Source organism: Sus scrofa, chromosome 15 (genome assembly GCF_054392235.1).
Source record: "Sus scrofa isolate SSC_HxYL_T2T_F1_AM1 chromosome 15, Sscrofa_HxYL_maternal_Yorkshire_Landrace_v2.0, whole genome shotgun sequence".
Taxonomy (NCBI): domain Eukaryota; kingdom Metazoa; phylum Chordata; class Mammalia; order Artiodactyla; family Suidae; genus Sus; species Sus scrofa.
Genome location: NC_139397.1, coordinates 146,706,237 through 146,726,718, shown reverse-complemented (window position 1 = coordinate 146,726,718; position 20,482 = coordinate 146,706,237). Strand labels below are relative to the sequence as shown.

The following is a 20,482-nucleotide window of genomic DNA, read 5'->3' as shown; positions in this document are numbered from 1 at the left end:
ATACATGCCTTGGAGTTCCCATCATGGCTCAGTGGAAATAAATCTGACTAGCATCCACGAGGATGCAGGTTTGATCCCTGCCCTTACTCAGTGGGTTAAGGATCCAGTGTTGCCTCAAGCTGTGGTGTAGGTTGCAGACAGAGCTCAGATCTGGCGTGGCTATGGTGGTGGTGTAGGCCAGTGACTACAACTCCAATTCAACTCTTAGCCTGGGAACCTCCATAGGCCACAGGTTCAGCCCTAAAAAGCACACACACAAAAAGGTAATATGTGCTTTTATTAGGGAACTTGAAATAGCTTATGAGAAGTTACTTCCCTTTTGTTTGCTTTTTCCAGTCCGGAATAATTATGACATAATAATACCCTACATTTTTATCATGGTTTACAATTTATAATGTACTTTTGCAGGCATTCTGCATAATCCTGCAATAACCTTAAGGCTTTGGTATTATCAGCCTAAAACTCAGACTAAAACTCAGGCAGGATAAATGACTTACCTAAGATCACACAGCTATTCAGTGGTAGAAATTGGACGCTAATCCAGGTGTTCTCCTCCAAACCAATTTTGTTTTCCTCTCTCTCAGTTTTTCCTTGTGACTACATACTAATATGCCCTCTGGTCACTATCTTCCCTCCACAATCCAAATGGATTCCTGAGACTTATAGAAAAATGTTTTTTTGTTTGTTTGTTTTTTGGGGGTTTTTTTGCTTTTCAGGTCCACCCCTGCAGCATATAGAAGTTCCCAGGCTAGGAGTCAAATCAGAGCTGCAGCCGCCAGCCACAACCCCAGCAATGTGGGCTCTGAGCCCAGTCTGCAACCTACCCCATAGCCCACGGCAATGCCGGATCCCCGACCCACTGAGTGAGAGGCCAGGGAGTGAGCCCACATCCTCATGGATGCTGGTGAGATTCATTTCCAGTGGGCCACAATGGGAGCTCCAATAGGTGAATGTTTTAAATAAATATTTTTAAACAGATTGCTTAGTGTTGAAATATTTTTTTGCTGGAGAAAAAAAATGTAGGGAGCACAGCCACTTGATAATAGAACCATCTGGACTGATATAAATAATTGGATTTAAAAACAAATGGGACAAGGGATAAGTTTCCACTGCATAATTACAAATATTCACACAGTTATTCTTCCCTTAGGGAGGTGGCGTGTAACTCCCCCACCCCTTAATTTAGGCAGTGACTTCCTTTAAAGAATGCACGGTGGGAACAAGAGGAAAAGACCTACAGTGGAGAAACCTGGCAAGCACCACCTCAGCCAGGTGGTCAAAGCCAACATTAGCCGTGATAAGTCATGTTGGTAGTAGGTTCCCTTTTCTGGATATGATGGAAATGGCACTTTCCCTCAATGTTCCTCCTCCCGCAAACCCACAACTCCAGTCTCATCAGGAGAAAAATCAGACAAACGCCAATTGATGGACGCCCAGGAAGGACTGACCAGCGTTCCTCAACACTGTCAAGGTCATCCCAAACAAGGAAAGCTGGAGCTCCCATTGTGGCTCAGTGGGTTAAGGACCCTATGTTGTCTCTGTGAGGAGGCGGGTTCAGTCCCTGGCCTCATCCAGTGCGTTAAAGATCCGGCATTGCCACCAGCTTCGGCGTAGGTCACAGATGCGGCTCGCTCGGATCCAGCATTGCTGTGGCTGTGGTGTAGGCTGGCAGCTGCAGCTCTGGTTCAGCTCCTTGCCCCAGAACTTCCTTGTGCTGCAGGTATGGCCATATAAATGAATAAATAAAATTTTTGAAAATCAAGGAAAGTCTCAGAAATTCTCACAGAAGGGTATCAGGAGACTTGACCACTAAATGTAATCTGGGATCCTGGATGAGATCCTGGGACAGAAAAAGACTAAGGATTAAAACTAAGAGAATCTGAGGAGTTTCCATTGTGGCTCAACAGATTAAGAACCTGACTAATATCCATGAGGATGAGAGTTTGATCCCTGGCCTTGCTCAGTGGGTTAAGGATCCAGCATTGCCACAAGCTGCATTTGTAGGCTGCAGATGCTGCTCGGATCTGGTGTTGCTATGGCATAGGCCAGCAGCTGCAGCTGCAATTCGACCCCTAGCGTGGGAACTTCTATATGCCACAGGTGTGATCCTAAAAAAAAAAGAAAAACCCTAAGGAAATCTAAACAAACTGTAGACTTTAATTAATAATAATATATTGGTGTTCCCATTGTGGTTCAATGGTAACGAACCCCATTAGTATCCATGAAGACTCGGGTTTGATCCCTGGCCTCGCTCAGTAGTTTAGGGATCTGGCGTGAGCTGTGGTGTAGGTTGCAGGTGCCACTCGGATCTGGCATTGCTGTGGCTGTGGTGTAGGCCGGCAGCCACAACTCCAATTCAACCTTTGGCCTAGGAACTTCCCTATGCTGTGTGTATGGCCCTAAAAAAAAAAAAACACAGAACCTGGGCTTTCAGGGCCAGGAATGGGAGATGCAGCCCTTAAAAAATATAATAATAACTATATCTCACTGTTGATTCATTAGTTGTGACAAATGTAAGATGTTTATGATAAGGGAAACTGGTTACTATTTTACAACCTTTCTATAAATCTGAAACGCTTCTAAAATTAAAAGTTTATGGAGTTCGCATTGTGGCTCGGGTTAAGAAGGTTAAGAACCCGACTAGTATCCATGAGGATACTAGTGGGTTTGATCTCTGGCCTCACTTAGTGGTTTAAGGATCCAGCATTTCCTTGAGCTTCACTGTAGTTCACAGACACAGCTTGGATAAAGCATTGCTGTGGCCATGGTGTAGGCCTGCAGCCATAGATCCAATTCAACTCCTAGCTTGGGAACTTCCATATGCCAGGGTTGCAGCCCTAAAAAATTAAAAAATAAAAGATTAGAATAGAATAACACCTGATAAACCAATTCCCTTCTTGGTGAATTGCAATGTTATATATCTTTCATCCTTAGATTGATATTATTGGAGAATTAGAGTTTATATCATTGGAGAATTATCTCAGTAGCCCTGCAAATTATCCAGCTTGAATATGAATCTTTTAGGTTCACAGGTGTGGCATATGGAAGTTACCAGGCTAAGGGTAGAAAGGGAGCTGCAGCTGCCAGCCTGCACCACAACCACAGCAACCCCAGATTTGAGCCGTGTCTGGGACTTAAACCCACAGCTCGCGGCAATACCTGATCCTTAACCCAGTGAGTGGGGCTAGGGATCAAACCCAAATCCTCATGGATACTAGTCTGGTTTGTTTCTTCTGAGCCACAGTGGGAACTCCGAGTATGAATTGTTTCGAAGGAAATGAGTAAATAAGTTCTTTGATTTTCTTTTTTAATGATTTTTATTTTTTCCATTGTAGCTGATTTACAGTGTTCTGTCGGTTTTCTTCTGTACAGCAAGGTGACCCAGTCACACATACATGTATACATTCTTTTTCTCACATTATTATGCTCCATCGTAAGTGACTACATATAGTTCACAGTGCTATACAGCAGGCTCTCATTGCTTATCCATTCCAAAGGCAATAGTTTGCATCCATTAATCCCAAATTCCCAGTCCATGCCACTCCCTCCCCCTCCCCTTGGCAACCACAAGTCTATTCTCAAAGTCCATGATTTTCTTTTCTGTGGAAAGGTTCATTTATGCTGTATATTAGATTCCAGATATAAGTGATATTATATGGTATTTGTCTTTCTCTTTCTGACTTCACTTAGTATGAGAGTCTCTAGGCCCATCCATGTTGCTGCAAATGGCATTTTGTTCTTTTTTATGGCTGAGTAGTATTCCATTGTGTATATACACCACATCTTCTTAATCTATTCATCTGTCAATGGACGTTTAGGTTGTTTCCATGTCTTGGCTAATGTGAATAGTGCTGCAGTGAACATACAGGTGCATGTGTCTTTTTCAAGGAGTGCTTTGATTTTAAGTAGAGAAAACCCACATAATTATCAGAATAATGCCCAAACTTAAGGGGCCCTGAATATAAGGCAGTCTCTTATCTTTCCAATGAAAAAGTATATTTAGAAAGAGCTGTGGATGGATTAGGCAAATGTATGTTTTTACATACATATTTAGGATCATAATTTTAATAAAATAATATGTGAATTTAGAAATATTATCCCCCTTCACCTGTCACTTTTATTTTCTTTTAGGGCCACACCTGTAGCATAGGAAGTTTCCGGGCTAGGGATCAAATCAGTGAGTTAAGGATCCGGCATTGCCATGAGGTGTGATGTAGGTCGTAGACACGGCTCAGATCTGGCGTTGCTGTGGCTCTGGTGTAGGCTGGGAGCTGTAGCTCCGGTTAGACCCCTAGCCTGGGAACCTCCATATGCTGAGGGTGCAGCCCTAAAAAGACAAAAAAAAGAAAAATGCTTCTATAGATGATTGTGACAATGTATTTTAAGGCGGTTTTTGGGGGGGTTTTTTTGCCATTTCTTGGGCCACTCCCGCAGCATATGGAGGTTCCCAGGCTAGGGGTCGAGTCAGAGCTGTAGCCACCAGCCTACGCCGGAGCCACAGCAACGCGGGATCCGAGCCGTGTCTGTGATCTACACCACAGCTCACAGCAACGCCGGATCCCTAACCCACAGAGCAAGGCCAGGGATCAAACCTGCAACCTCATGGTTCCTAGTCGGATTCGTTAACCACTGCGCCACGACGGGAACTCCCGAAGGTGCTTTTTTTAAGGTATGAGGAAATTTACCTCATATCCCACTCTTCTAACTGGTTTCTTCCAATCCCTACACCTTCGCTTCCCTGTCCACCCCCACCTCCCTAACTGCCTTCTCTACCTCAGGTCTATCCCCAGCTCCTGTGCTGGGCTGCACCTAAATCACTCCAGACCACGGCTGGTCTTTAAAACATGAAAGGACTTATGCCACCTTCCACGTGGAGCCAAGTGTCTCTCATTCGTCCGTAAGGTTTGTCTTAGTTTATTTCCTTCCTAAGGCATGGCACCTTACAAACGATTGCTTTTTGGTCTGAAGCTTATTTTTAAGAACTCTTACTTTTGTCTGCCTGGGTTCCAAATAAGGGGCTACCAAGGGCCAGCTCTCTTCCCAGCAAAGGCCCTCAGTAAATGAGCACTCCTTTGTGTCCTCCAACCTGCGCATAAATCACCAGGGAGCTTTTAAATGAGAAAAGACCTGGCTGACCCAGAAGGTGGTATTTATAAATAGTCCTCCAGCACCCCCTCCTTAAAGCTTGTCTACCTAATCCTCTCCTCTCTCAAGATTGGAAGTGACTTGACCTTTGAGTCTTAAAACTCAACGTTCTTTCTAGTTGGCAAAAAACTGTTAAAAATATTTTCAGCCAGATGATGATCAGCCATCAGAGTTTGCCTTTCATTTCCAACATTTTTAGCCAAATATGCTTCCTCTTTTGCAGACCAGCATTTCTCATTGTTATCATTTTAAGACACCTACCTCAATCATTTTTATTTATTTTTTGCTGATAGGCTATCGTGAATTTGTATTTTTATGATTTAGAAAGCCGTTTGCAAATGACCGCATCACTGATCTAAGAGCCTTCCTTTTCACCCCTAAAATTGTAGAACCTGAACTAAGTAGCCTCCATCCCAGCATCATTGGATGGAGCTCTGTTTGTATTTCTCTCATTTTGTGTTATTTATTACAGCTAAAATCTCACAGGCTTTTTTTTAGGATTATGAAATGAAGTGCATGATATAGACACTAATAGATAGTTTTCCAGATTAGGGTGTATACAGGAAATGCCTAATTGTTGAACTAGCCAAATATATTTTTTAAAAAATGCATTTTCCCAAAAGATAATTAAGTCCTTAATCTGATAGTTTATCAGAGAAGAGATGCTTCTATTAGGGAGATAAACCATATATTTTTCGCAGCCTCTCTCCTTTGCTACAAAATGGAGGAAACTTAAATTCACTATCCACTAACTTTCAGAGAGACACTCTAATTTAAGCCTTTCTTCTTTTTATCCCCTAGTAGATTGAAGAGTGAGTCCTGGCCCAAGGCTTTTCTTTGCTGACCTGGGCCAGGGGCAGTAATGCTTTTTCTGGAAGCTGCTGAGTCTTATCCATCTGTTGCTTTGTGAGGAGAGCCCCTTCCCTGAGGCTTTTCTGGCAGTACTTCTGTTAGAATGTCCTACTTGCATGTGAGCCTAGAACATTAAGAGTAATTTTAGTTTTGTTGTTTAATTTAAGAAAGTCTGGTGGTATGGCTGTATCGGTACATAAAAGACTATGTAGAAGAAGACAGTTCCCTGGTGGCTCAGTGAGTTGACAAGACCTGGTGTTGTCACTGATGTGGCTCGGGTTCAGTCCCTGGCCCCAGAACTTCCACATGCCTCGGGCATGGCCAAAGAAAGAGAGGGAGAGAGACTGTAGAAAAAGAACAAAAAACCATGTACAGAGCAGGTTCAGTGAGTACTGTGTCTTCTGAAAACCTTGGGCTTAAATTTCTAAGGCGGTTCTGTTTAGATCTAAGCTCAGAGTGGACTTGCTAGAGCCATATTATAGATTGTTTTATCTCTCCAGTTCAGGAAGCTTTCTCTTAATATATGAAGACTCTAGAATGGGTAAGAATATGTGTTAGAATTATAAGACATGGCAAGTATGTATACTTTTGCTGTTGAATTTAGTTGTTAAAGAATAGGGGAGTTCCCGTCGTGGCACAGTGGTTAACGAATCCGACTGGGAGCCATGAGGTTTCGGGTTCCATCCCTGGCCTTGCTCAGTGGGTTAAGGATCTGGCGTTGCCGTGGGCTGTGGTGTAGGTCGCAGAAGTGGCTCAGATCCCACATTGCTATGGCTCTGGTGTAGGCCAGTGGCTACAGCTCCTTTAAACCCCTAGCCTGGGAACTCCATATGCTGCAGGAGCGGCCCTAGAAAAGGCAAAAAGACAAAAAAAAAAAAAAAGAAAAGAAAAGAAAAAGAAAAAAGTAGGGAGTTCCCACTGTGGTACAGCAGGTTAAAAATCTGGCATTGCTGCAGCTGTGGAGTATGTTGCACTATGGCCCTGGATTCATTCTCTGGCCCAGGAACTTCCATATGCCACAGATGCAGCCAAGAATAAAAAAGCAAAGGGAGTTCCCTGGTGGCTCAGCGGGTTAGGATCTGGCATTTTCACTGCTACAGCTCTGGTTTCTGCTCTGGCTCAGGTTCAATCCCTAGCCCAGGAATTTCCACGTACCATGGATGCCCCAAAAAAGTGGAGCATGGAAATATGAAACAGAGGAGAGAAAACCACAGAGGTGACACAGAGCAGCAATATCCAGCAATATAATGAGCAGACAAAGAGAGTTTGTTCAGGATTACACACTGAGAGGAGAATGGCACAGCCAACACAACCTCAAAGCAATGGTGGGTTCAGGTGGCAGTGCGCAAGCAGGTTGAAGGCACAGGAGGCTTTGGTACCCATCACATTCAAGGCACACTGCTGAATAGCCCTTGGTTATCTTTTGTGGCTTTTCTTTTTTTTCTTTTTAGAGCTGCACCCACAGCATATGGAAATTTTCAGGCTAGGGGTCAAATCAGAGCTGCAGCTGCTGGCCTAGACCACAGCCACAGCAACTCAGGATCCGAGCCGTGGCTGCCACCTACACCACAGCTCATGGCAGTGCTGGATCCCCAACCCACTGATGGAGGCCAGGAATCAAACCTGCATCCTCATGGATGCTGGTCAGATTCTTTTCCCCAGCGCCACAGCGGGAACTCCCATGACTTTTCCTATAAAGCAGCAAAACTTAGAAAGTATCTCTCCAGAGGGTGAAATGTCACACCATCACATACGTGACGATGCTCATCAACCTGTTGTTAGGGTTCTTCACTGCAAGCTACCCAGACCATGGGAGAGGCTCTGGAAGGCTCTGGTGCTTTCAGAATTGACTGGCAGTTGGAGGGACGGGGCCTAGAGCAGCCGGCCACACTGCAGGAAGGGTCAGGTTGGCACAGCCTGCTGCCCCACCCTGAAGAACTGCTAACTCTTCCTTAAATCCTTGTGTGACTACAGCTTCAGGGCTCAGGGGTCCAAGCCTAGGTCATGTGCTTCCCCCCAGCTGCACCATGACCCAGAGAGAAGGATCTAGATCTTCTAGTCGCTGTAGTGCAGAGCAGTCACTGCCTCCCATGGGGGAAGGGAGGCTGCAGGGAGCTGCTTGAAAAGAGCGTTTGGTTGCTAGACAGCAAAAAAGAAAAAGAAAAAAAAAGGCATGTAAACTGTATTAACTATTTCTATGAAGATTCGTCTCTACAAATACTGACCGTCTTTCGCAGGCTCAGCCTGCAGGCACAGGGGATATTCATTTCCTTTTCCTCTAGTGATTTGTCCCTGGTTTTTAGAAACAAAAAACTTGGGTCTCTCCTTTTAAATTGAGTCTTTATTGTTATCAGAGCTGTATGTGTACAGCGTTTAGAGCCTTAACTCCACCCGTTTTCCTAATGAGGAAGAGCACATTCCGTGTGCTCCCACTCCTATGTTCTACTCCCCAGAGAAAAGAATTTTTTCCCTGGACGATTTCTTTTCCTTGAGACTTCTAAACAGCACGCTGTGGTTGTGTCTGAATGTTTCTGCTCTAGGCATTGTCTCTCTGTCTGTCTCCTGTCTTAGGAAATGAGTTTTGTTCTTTCTCACCGCTTGACACTTGATCACACGCACACTCTCTCCTTCCCGCAGCCTCCCAAGGTGACTGTAGTGGGTCCGTGCGTGGTCTGCTTATATACGATATAAGCCTCGGCGTATATCGTATATCGCGACCCCTCCTTTCTCCCAGCACCACCTTTGACTTTTCCCTCATGCTAACAATTATCTCTTTTTTTGTTCAGTTGCTTAAATTGTCTATACGTCTCACTAGTTTGACCGCCAAATCTTCCCTGATTGAATAAATCCTCTTTCCACATAAACACACCAGCTAGTCTATGAATTTCTCTCTTTTTCTTTTTTTTTTTTTTTTTTTTTAAATCATTTTCTTTTTATTTGTTGTCTTTTTTGCCATTTATTGGACCGCTCTGGCGGCATATGGAGTTCCCAGGCTAGGGGTTCAATCAGAGTTGTAGCCACCGGCCTACACCAGAGCCACAGCAACGCGAGATCCGAGCCGCGTCTACAAACTACACCACAGCTCACGGCAATGCCGGATCTCCAACCCACTGAGCAAGGCCAGGGATCGAACCCGCAACCTCATGGTTCCTAGTTGGCCTCATGGTTCCTAGTTGGATTCGTTAACCACTGCGCCATGACGGGAACTCCTCTTTCTTTTTCTTTTTTAATTTCATCTTCTTAGAAGAAAGCCTCGCCCTGAATGTTCTGACTTGCTCCCGTCTGGCCCCTGGACCCCCTGCTCTGGGCCAGCGAAGGAGCTTTTGTCTTGGGGTCTCCTTCACCGTCCCCCTGAGGATCCCTCTCCTGCCTCTCGTTTTAGGCCCTTGCTTCATGGGTTCAGTGTCATCCTCTTTGCTCTTCCCTGTCATCTTGAAGAGACCATTCGTTTTGTGAGAAAGTAAGGGGTTTTTAGTTTTAGGAATCACTTCCTTGAGAATTTTAAAGGCGCTGCTCCATTTTTTTCCATCCTCCAGAGTCCCCGTTGAAAAGTCTCATTCATTCTGATTTTGACCCTTTTTTTTTTTTTTTTTTTTTTTGTCTTTTTGCTATTTCTTTGGGCCGCTCCCGTGGCATATGGAGTTTCCCAGGCTAGGGGTCGAATCAGAGCTGTAGCCACCGGCCTACGCCAGAGCCACAGCAACGCGGGATCCGAGCCGCGTCTGCAACCTACACCACAGCTCACGGCAATGCTGGATCGTTAACCCACTGAGCAAGGCCAGGGACCGAACCCGCAACCTCATGGCTCCTAGTCGGATTCGTTAACCACTGCGCCACGACGGGAATTCTTTGACCCTTTTTTAAACAACTCCTTTCCCTCTGGAAGCTTCCCTTTAACTTGATGTTCTCCAAGTTTACAGTGATGTGACTTGGGCCCTTGCTAAACCCTTTAATCTAGGACAGGGCTTTGAATTCGTCTTCTTGATTTCTTCTCCTTGGTTTCTTCTGTTCTGTCTTTCTTGATCTCCTCTTAGTTAAAAGTGGGGCCTCTTATACTGATGTCCAGTTTTTGTATCTTTACTCCTATCTTCTATCCTTATAATTGTTTTCCTTTTCTTTCTGAAAGAATCTCTTCGTCTTCCAACCCTTGTATTGAATTGTTTGATGCTCCTGTCAAAATGTGTATTTTCCTAGAGTTCTTTTTGTCCTCTGAACATTCTTTTTTTTTTTTTTTTTTTTTTAATGGCCATACCTGTGGCATGTGGAAGTTCCCGGGCCAGGGTTCAAATCAGAGCTGTAGCTGAGGCCTGCACACAGCCACAGCAATACTGGATCAGGGCCTCATCTATGGCCTATGCCACAGCTTGCAGCAATGCTGGATCCTTAACCCACTGAGCAAGGCCAGGGATCGAACCCACGTCCTCACAGAGACAGCAGCAGATCTGTAACCGGATGATCCACAATGAGAACTCTGGAACATTCCTTTTTTTTAATTGTTATTATTGATTCATTTATTGTGTGATGAGCAATATAGAAATGAGAAAATATAAAAACATAAGTGAGAAGGCATTTTCTGACTGAAAGGGATTTTTAGTTGATCGGTCTCAAAATCACCTAAAATATGCAGAATTCAGTTGTATATAACTTTTAGTATTTGTAAGGATTATGTTGTGGACGGTCATTTGTGTGTGTGTTTTTAATGCTTTTAAAAAGTTTTTATCTTCCTCTGTAGACTCTTTTTTCCTCTAAGTTACCTTTTTCTCCATGTTTTGTCTGCCTTTCATAGTAAATACTTTCTTGAGTTTCTGGTGATCCTCGGCTGTCTTCTCATACTTAAAAGCAGGCCACTAAGGAGTTCCCGTCATGGCTCAGTGGGTCGCAAACCCCACTAGTATCCGTGAGGATGCTGGTTCGATCCCTGGCCTCGCTCAGTGAGTTAAGGATCTGGCGTTGCCATGAGCCGTGGTGTAGGTCACAGGGGTGGCTCGGATCCCGAATTGCTGTGGCTGTGGCTGTGGCATAGGCCGTCGGCTACAGCTCCGATTGGATCCCTAGCCTGGGAACTTCCATATGCCATGGGTGTGGTCCTAAAGACAAAAAAAAAAAATAAAAAAATAAGAATAATAAAACAAAAGCAGGCCACTAAAAAGCTGCTTGAGAAGTCTGGACTTGTGAGTAAAGCGTATGGATTGTGCTCTTCGCTGGAGGGCAATCTGCCTGAGTCATTTCCTGGGATTTCTCTCATATCTGTTTCTTTAGGTTTTTATCTTGGCTGGTCAGATTCTGTTGGAAAATTTTAGATTTTGCACTGTTCATTTTCTACCTCTTTCTTGCCATTTCTAGATGTGTACAGTCTTAAAGTTCTCACGATGTCGATAAAAAGATCTCCCCAAGTCTCTGCTGCTTCCTTTAGGTGTCTTTTGCACTCTCCTGTACGTTCTTATTTGCTTTCATGGTCCTTAACACTTAGGGCAACTTGCTAAAAAACAAATAAGAGTTGATAAAAGCAAACCTGAGATGCCTAGAGTACAAAGCAGGAGTCCGTCCCTCCGATGCCTTATTCTTCCTTAATATGTTTGATCAGAAATTGGATGAACCTTCGGGATGCTGAGACAGGGAAGATACTCTGGCAAGGAACAGAAGACCTGTCCGTCCCTGGAGTGGAGCACGAAGGTACTTTCCACGCTTTGTCTGCACAGGGCTGATGACTCAGGAGCATGGACAGCGGAGAGCTAGGTTAATGCAGACCCACCAGGGAACCAGCCTCTACAGGCCCAGCCCGCCAGTCCACGTGGTGCTGAGATTTCTAGTGTCTATCTCATATTTCCCCCACTCCCCAAAACCCACTTTGTGCTGAAACTTTAACATTAGCTACATTAGCCTACTCAAAGTTAAAAACTAAGATCTCGACCTTTTTCCAAAAGAAAATTTGCATTTGTATCTCCCTGAAGTAGAAGAAAAACCAAGGAGTTAAAACTAGTGGAACAGAGGAGTTCCCGTTGTGATTCAATGGTTAACGAATCCGACTAGGAACCATGAGGTTTCGGGTTCGATCCCTGGCCTTGCTCAGTGGGTGAAGGATCCGGCGTTGCCGTGAGCTGTGGTGTAGGTTGCAAACGCGGCTTAGATCCTGCATTACTGTGGCTCTGGCGTAGGCCGTCAGCTATAGCTTCGATTAGACCCCTAGCCTGAGAATCTCCATGTGCCGTGGGAGCAGCCCTAGAAAAGACAATAAAATAAAATTAAAATAAAATAAAATAGAATAAAACAAAACTAGCAGAACAGAATAGAGAGAAGGTTCCCATGCATCCCCTTCCTGATAAGAGGAGCTGGGTAAGGCCTTTAGATGCCCTCAATCGGTTGTTCCTGGAAGATCTTTCCATCAAATGCACTGGACCAGTTTGGGACCTCTGCTTTTAAGAAGTGTAATTCTATTACCAAGGCATTCTCTGAAATTTAACATAGATAACATGTTCTCTAAATCAGCTCTAAGAAGCTCTCAGAAATGGTTTCAATATTTCTTTTTCTTTACCAGCCCGTGTTCCCAAGAAAATCCTCAAATGCAAGGCAGTGTCTCGAGAATTGAACTTCTCTTCAGCAGAGCAAATGGAAAAATTTCGCCTGGAACAAAAAGTTTACTTCAAAGGGCAATGCCTAGAAGGTATTCTGCTGCCTCCATGCCTGAAATCCGGGCTTAGGGTGACAGGGACAAAAGTCAAGGCTCAGCGAACTAGAGCACTGCTTTGATAACATTTATTTTGCATCTCAGTTTGTGATAGAGTTCCTACAGGCTGGCAGACTGGGGAGCCCCAGCGAAAAGAAGCAAAAACAAAGCTAGCAACTCCACGGGGGCTCTGAGCCAACAAAAGGGTTTCTGAGCCTGGTGGGCTGCCTTGTCACTGACGCGTACTGTAACCCGGTCACGAGGAAGCTGCTGTTTAGGGCCTGGTACAGTGCTCTCCATACAGTCTCGTACAGACTCGCCTGGCAAGGCCACTCTGCATTCACTTCACCGTGAAGTGGAAGAGTGCACGTGTGTGTCTTCGAGCTGAAATTGCAAGTGAAAAGGCCACTCTGTACTTTTGTTTATAATCCACACCCAGCCCACTTCCAAGAAGGTGTTGCTGGTCCTAGTCCTTTAGACCCCAGCGCCTAGGGCGCAGGCCTCCGACAGCCCGAAGAGGGCTTCTGTGTCTTTCCTTGTGCCTCTGGCCCGGGGAGTTTGTGATGGCTTCCTCCGAGGTCCTCGGGTAGGAAGAGGCTTGCTCTAACGGAGGGGACAAGGAGCCTGAGAGTCTGCGCAGGGCGCCAGCTCACCCGCTTTTCCTTCTTCCCTCAGAGTGGTTCTTCGAGTTTGGCTTTGTGATCCCTAACTCCACAAACACCTGGCAGTCCCTGATAGAGGCAGCGCCCGAGTCCCAGATGATGCCAGCCAGCGTGCTAACGTGAGTGAGCGGGCCGCAGGAACTGTGGGCCGTGTCTCGAAGCAGGAATCCCAGACTGGTGGGACTTGCGTCCCGGTCGGCAGGCAGGCAGGCAGGCAGGCGGCCAAGGTTGAGAAAAAGGGTGAAAGAGTATCGGGGTCTGGAGTTTACAGCTCCCTGACTTTCGTCATGTGAAAAAGCCAGTGGGATAGAATGGGAAGAATTAACCACCTCGGATTAGACCTTGGACTTAATTCCTGATTAACTCTGACTGGCTCTGTAACCTTGGACCCTGTACTTTACCTCTCTGGGCCTTTTTGGTCTTATTCTCCTCCTCTGTAAATGCAGAATTAATAATTCTCCCGCACAGAGGTGTACGGAGGATAAAATGAGATGGTATGGAAGGAAACTGGCACCTAATGTATATAAAATCTGTGCTAATTTGCTCCCTTTCCTGACTGCCTAACTTCTGGTACTCTGTACTTCCTTTGAAGGGCTTTCAACAAAACCGGACAAAGTCCTGATTCTGCTTTAGAGGCTAATGTTTGGTTATAGTTTTTCAGAGGTTCGCTTACCGTTTTAATAGCTGTGCTTCCTGCTCAAAGAATAATTATTCATCCTTTGTTCCCCCCAAAAATGTCACTAACTGCCCACCTACTGTTTTCTCTTGGGAAAAGATATTAGTCTTTCAAAAGCTTTAGGGAGTTTGCTTGCGGTGCAGTGGGCTAAGGACCCAGCATTGTCCCAGCTGTGGCTTGGGTCACTGCTTTTGCATGGGTTCAAACCCTGGCTCAGGAATTTCCATGTGGCACAGGTGTGGCCAGAAAAAAAAAAAAAAAAAGTTTTAGTAATATTGCCTAGTAACAAACTATTCACACAAGTAACTGTGTACTATTGGTTCATCTCTTTAAGCAGGTCCTTTATGACTGCTACACTGAATCTGTAAATAGAGGTTATTTACCTCGTAAATCTCGAATCGATTTTTAATCGTATTTTTAATACCCATCATCGTATAGTGGGTTTTTTTATATTTTGTTGGCCAGTCTGAGCTCGAGTTCCTTATTTGCCTGTTTTATAATTAACTACCAGCAAAAATATATCCGCTGGCTGTTAATTACCCTGGAAAAGTATAGTGTCATATGTCGTGTCATATGCTTAGATTTTATTGGCCCTTGTATGACTTCTTCTTGACCAGGCCTGATTTCTTTCAGGTACTAACATCAGTAGGTCTGTGATAACATATTTAGTTTATTTAAGTCATGCCTTACTTTTTAGAACCCAACATAGTGCTCCTGTTACCCTTAACTCAGTTCAAGAATAGTTTGATTTGGAAGCACTGAGATACTCATCAAGAAAAACGAAATTGCCCTCCGTACAATACAGATGTATCCTTTGGGGTTCCTGAGCTGTAGGCCATAGAAACTGACTCTGGCCTGCATGACAGTTGAAAGAGTAGGGCTGAGACCTGAGCATCTCGAAAGATGCAGGTAGCGAAAATTGTGGATGGTTTCGTCCTGAAGCAGCCATCGGAAGGATCCTGCCCCAGGGAGGGAGTCTGACTGGCCCAGAGTACATCCTGTGCCCACCCCTTTGCCAGGTGAGGGAGGGAGCCTTCGACTGCCCCAGGAACTGGAGATGGGGTGTCCCCAGTAGAAGAGCACAGCGCCATTACGCAAAGTGAGCAGAGGAGATGCAGGCCAGCCAGCCCACAGCTGTCCACTAGAGTCAGTTGTAGAGGGAAGGGCCCCACTCCTGGGGCCTGCAGGTTTCCGTGTGGTCAGAAAGTCAGTCTCTTGGAGTTCCTGTCCTGGCGCAGCAGAAACCAATCCGACTAGGAACCATGAGGTTGCGGGTTCGATCCCTGGCCTCAATCAGTGGGTTAAGGATCAGGCATTGCCGTGAGCTGTGGTGTAGGTCACAGACCCAGCTTGGCTCTGGTGTTGCTGTGGCTGTGGTGTAGGCCGGCAGCTACAGCTCCCATTGGACCCCTAGCCTGGGAACTTCCGTACAGTCCTAAAAAAAAAAAGAAAGTCAGTGTCTTAGAGCACTCTGCTAAGGGCCTTCAGTATACAGTGGTTTAAGACATGCTCTCTCTTTCGATTTCTGACCCTCGAGAAGACAAACCTAGTCACATAAGTTAAGTGTCCTGTTAGATGTCTAACCCCATGTGGACACTGATTTTAACATCCCTCAGTCGAGGTTATAGGTGAGGGCGTGTCCACAGGCCCAGCACCAGCAGACCCAGGTTGAAACCACTTAGTGGAAACGAAATCTGTTGCCTAACACACTCACTCTTTCGCCCTCTCTTCTTACTTATAGCGGGAATGTTATCATAGAGACAAAGTTTTTTGACGACGATCTTCTTGTAAGCACATCCAGAGTGAGACTTTTCTACGTTTGAGAGAAGAATGTGTGTGCATTTCAAGAATATGTTTTTTTAGGGGGAAGGAGAAAACTGTTTACTTTTTTCCTCCATACATTCGATTTTTGACACTTCCACCCCTAATTCCCTCTACGGCAAAACCCACCTGCAGCCACCAGGGGACCAGCTCTGTGTAGGTAACCAGAAGCCTTTTTTCTCTCAAGCCACCACCTTCCACTGACCAGACTAAACTCCCAACCCCAGACCAGGGCAGAGGGGGAGTCTGGACTCCTTCCTGGAGTAGACACGGGGACAAACACACCAAGAGCCGTGCCCGTCACCCTCCCTGCCTCTTCCTCGGGCCCTGCAGGCAACACATCTTCCTTTGGCCCCTGGTTTTGGAAAAATTCATGTTCCTGACCCACGTTTAGTATTTTCCTACCATTTCTATTTCATACATTCTCATTCATTTAACTTGTAAAATAGACTGTGATATTATTATTACGTAATGAATTAAAACATATGAATTAAAATATTCCTACGTCTTTAGCATGGCCTTGCTTTCATCTCTCCTTTTTTTCGGAATATGAACCTGGCTCCGTGATGGGAAGAAAGACACTTAACAGACTGTAGGATCACATTTCCTGTACTTACTCCCGAGGTGAGCGGATAGATCTTGCGGTGCCCAAGTGCTTCAGCCACTGCTTTCCAGGAACGTACCATGTATGCGAGCAAGACCCGGGACCTTAACATTGGTCTTTCATACGGGCTGCTTAGTGGTTCTCTCCCACAGCCTACGTGCACCCTGTTTGTTTGTTGTTATTGTTTTTAACTTTTTCTTTTATAATGTGTTTTTATTCGAGAGGTTTCCAGAAAGGCTAGATGTTCTAAGTTGGTGGAAGAGGGCCTCTCATATTTTTAAGTGAAAGGATAGAAGTCACAGGAGTTCGCATCATGGCTCAGCGGAAATGAATCCAGCGAGGAGCCATGAGGTTGCGGGTTTGATCCCTGGCCTCGCTCAGTGGGTTAAGGATCCACTGTTGCTCTGAGCCGTGGTGTAGGTCGCAGACACGGCTCGGATCCCGCATTGCTGTGGCTGTGGCGTAGGCCGGCAGCTGTAGTTCCTATTCAAACTCTAGCCTGGGAACTTCCACATGCAATGGGTGCAACCCTACAAAGCAAAAAAAAAAAAAAAAAAGAGTTTTCAGGATCCTAAAGTCCTAAGATCTGAGATCAGAGGAGGGAAAAATACACCAAGAAATAAGCCCTCTTTGGTGTCACCCCTGCTCCCAGATTCCTGCTCCTTCCATCTGTTACCGCCCAGGGCCTGTTCACATGTGTGGGTGGGGAGGAAAAGCAGTGCATTTTCGGTAAACCTTCACCATCATTCTTCACATTAGATCTATTATCTTCAGAAGCTAATTTTTAAATGCCAAAGGTTGGATTTAAAAAAAAAAAAGTAAAAGTGCTTTCTTCTGCTTTCCAGAAATGCCATGTCTTTTCTCAGAGTGAACTTGTCTCCTTTCCTCTTGCTGAACTAGATCTGCTCCCCAGAATCCTGTCGGGGGGGCTTTCTCAGGCCTGGACTCCTCCGGTGGAGAAGAGGCTCCTCCACCTGCTGAGACCTGCTTCACTGCCCATCTCCACTCACTCCCCAGCCAGCACTGTCAGGAACACACTTCTTTGCTCACTGCTCTAAAAAACCAACAAAAAAATTCGTAGCCCAGTCACTCTGAGACGCTTTTGATCATTCTGTCATGAAACAAGCAAGGCAAAAAAAAAAGTGTGTGCACTTCGGGAACAACACTGATCAAGGAATTGCGAGCCCAGGTGGGATCTGAGCTGACTGGGAGGATGGCTGAGTGCCGTGATGGGAGGAGAAGGGAGGGGGCACAGGCCGGGGCACAGGACTCAGGAGCTGCAGGGACCGAGACCCTTGGTAGGTGAAGGTCAGGCCTTGGAGGGTGGGTGCAGTTCCAAATGCCTGGAAATCTGGAGGGGTTGTGAATACATTAAAGGGCACACAATGTTACTGGAAGGAGAAGCATGCAGACCAGGCCTGGCACAGTGTACAGACACTGGTTCTCAATCGTGCACGGGTACCTGCCCACCCCCAGAGATGCTGATCCAGTAGGTGTGGGGCCCAGAAATCTGCCTCTGAAAGCATCCTGAGTGATTCTGCCATAGGTGGTCTGTGGACCATACTTTGAAATGCTGGTAGAGGCACTTAGTGAACATTAGAGACACGCATATGTACACCGGTGGCTGTAGATAACCTGAGGTCTCCGAGCAGCGCGCTTAAGGTACAGAGGGCGGTCCCAGTTCTGACCTGTGCAGGTGAGGGGAAGCGTTCAGTGCACAGAACCAAAAAAAAAAAAAAAGAAAGGGAGCAGAGTTCCCGTCGTGGCTCAGTGGTTAGCAAATCTGACTAGGAACCATGAGGTTGCAGGTTCGATCCCTGGCCTTGCTCAGTGGGTTAAGGATCCGGCATTGCCGTGAACTGTGGTGTAGGTCACAGACACGGCTCGGATCCCGAGTTGCTGTGGCTCTGGCGTAGGCCAGTGGCTACAGCTCCAATTCAACCCCAAGCCTGGGAACCTCCATAGGCTGCAGGAGCAGCCCAAGAAATGGCAAGACAAAAAAAACAAAAAAAAAGAAAAAAAAAGGGAGGCCTTGCTGTTGGTTGCTCTACTAGAGACAAAGCTCAGGAAAGGCAGGCCTGTGCCTCCCATGACTTCTCACTGATACACGCAGCAGGCCTGTACGTGTAGCCTGCACATGGCTAGATCCCCTTGGTAGATGGAGCTTGTGCTCAAGAGGACATTGAGAGGAGAGGACAGGGGAGTCCCAGGCAGCACGGCCTTTGAGAGAGGCGTGGGAGAACTTGAGGCTTTTTTCAGACAGATTCCTATTTAGAGAGTTTTGGCTAAAGTGTCCTCGGGTCCGTCTTCCCATCTGTGTCACTGGCCAGTGTGTTGCGTGACCTCTGCAATGCACACGGCGAAGTACTTTGTCTGGCTTCTTTGGGCCTGAGCTGGGGAGGAAGCTCCATCTACCACATGCAGGCTACACGTACAGGCCTGCTGCGTGTATCAGTGAGAAGTCATAGGAGGCACAAGCCTGCCTTTCCTGAGCTTTGTCTCTAGTAGAGCAGCCAAAAGCATGGCCTCCCTTCTTTTTTTTTTGTGCTTTTTAGGGCTGCACCTGCAGTGTATGGTGGTTCCCAAGCTAGGGGTCCAATTGGAGCTATAGCTGCTGGCCTACACCACAGCCACAGCAACACCAGATCTGAGCTGTGTCTGTGACCTACCCCACAGCTCACAGCAGTGCCAAATCCTTAACTCACGGAGCAAGGCCAGGGATCGAACTCGCATCCTCATGGATCCTAGTCAGGTTTGTTCACCGTTGAGCCACGACGGGAGCTCCGTGGCCTCCCTTTCTGATTTATCCTTCACATCACAACCCAGAGAGGGTCCCAGGATATGCATCTGATCACCAATCCCTGTGTATTGCCTGGTTTATTTTTAGAACTTCTTGCTAGTGACCAGGACATTGTTGTGCAGTGTTCAAAATGCACTGTTAAAATGGGTTCTCAAAGTGAAAACATAAAATGGCTTAGCAGTTCTTTTTGGTGCTTTTATTTGGTCTGAAACTGAGTAAATTTGACTGTAACTCTTTTGGGTTTTTTTGTTTTTGTTTTTGTCTTTTTGTCTTTTTTAGGGCCGCACCTGCAACATATGGCGGTTCCCAGGCTAGGGGTCGAATCAGAGCTACAGCTGCCAGCCTACACCACAGCCACAGCAACACCAGATCCAAGCCTCATCTGTGACGTACAACACAGCTCACGGCAATGCCGGATCCTTAACGCACTGAGCAAGGCCAGGGATGGAACCTGCATCCTCGTGGATGCTAGTCGGGTTCGTTAACTGCTGAGCCACGACAGGAACTCCTTGACTGTAACTCTAAATAAACTGAGGGATGCAATGGAGTGGAGCGAGAAGCAGAAATCTGGTAAATTCATTTGGTTCCCAAACTGTATGGGAACAGGCACCCCAGGGGCACCCCAGGGCACTACAACAAATCCACAGGAGTGCCATAGGATCTTTGAGTTGTTCAAGGAAATGCAGTGATATGGGGCATCTGCTCTACACTATTCAAAGTCAGTGTGAACAGGGAGCTCGTTGGTGGCGCAGTGGGTTAAGGGCACAGTGGGTTAAGGACCCAGTGTTGTCACTGCTGTGGTGCAGGTTCGATCCCTGGCCCTGAAATTTCTGCATGCTGTGGGCACAGCCAAAAAAAAAAAATCTGTGTGAACAGGCGGTGGGTGTGATGTCCAATCTGATTCCGAGGTTGAGAAGCTATGCCCAACAGACATACACACCCTGTTAGTATGATATTGTGATTGTCAATGAAATAAAAATAGTTTTTCTCAATTTATATGGCTTTTCTTTTTCTGAAATAATACAACAGCTACTAAGTTAAGACCTAATTTACGATGTTTGGACCTAATTTCTTAATAAAGAGACTATTATATATTTTGGTCTAGATGCACCGTGAAAAAAATTACTGAGACACATAGTGAACAGTGAGAGTTTGGGGACTTCTGGTAAAGCCCTTAGTTTTAAAATGCCTTTCAGAGGGTTAGAAATCCACACACACCTCACTGTCACTGGCAGCGGTAGCAACAAATGGTATTGAC

General features: G+C 45.9%; 1 protein-coding gene across 1 annotated transcript in view; it reads left to right on the top strand.

Annotated features, from left to right (window-relative positions):
- The window catches only part of PDE6D (phosphodiesterase 6D), a 50,518-nt gene extending 34,186 nt beyond the window's left edge, over positions 1-16,332 (top strand). The window contains exons 2-5 of the mRNA XM_003483755.5: positions 11,582-11,670; positions 12,533-12,658; positions 13,337-13,442; positions 15,741-16,332. Of these exons, the coding sequence (XP_003483803.1) occupies positions 11,582-11,670; positions 12,533-12,658; positions 13,337-13,442; positions 15,741-15,822 (403 nt within the window). The 3' untranslated portion in view covers positions 15,823-16,332. The remainder of the gene's footprint in view (positions 1-11,581; positions 11,671-12,532; positions 12,659-13,336; positions 13,443-15,740) is intronic.
- The last annotated feature ends 4,150 nt before the right edge of the window (positions 16,333-20,482 follow it).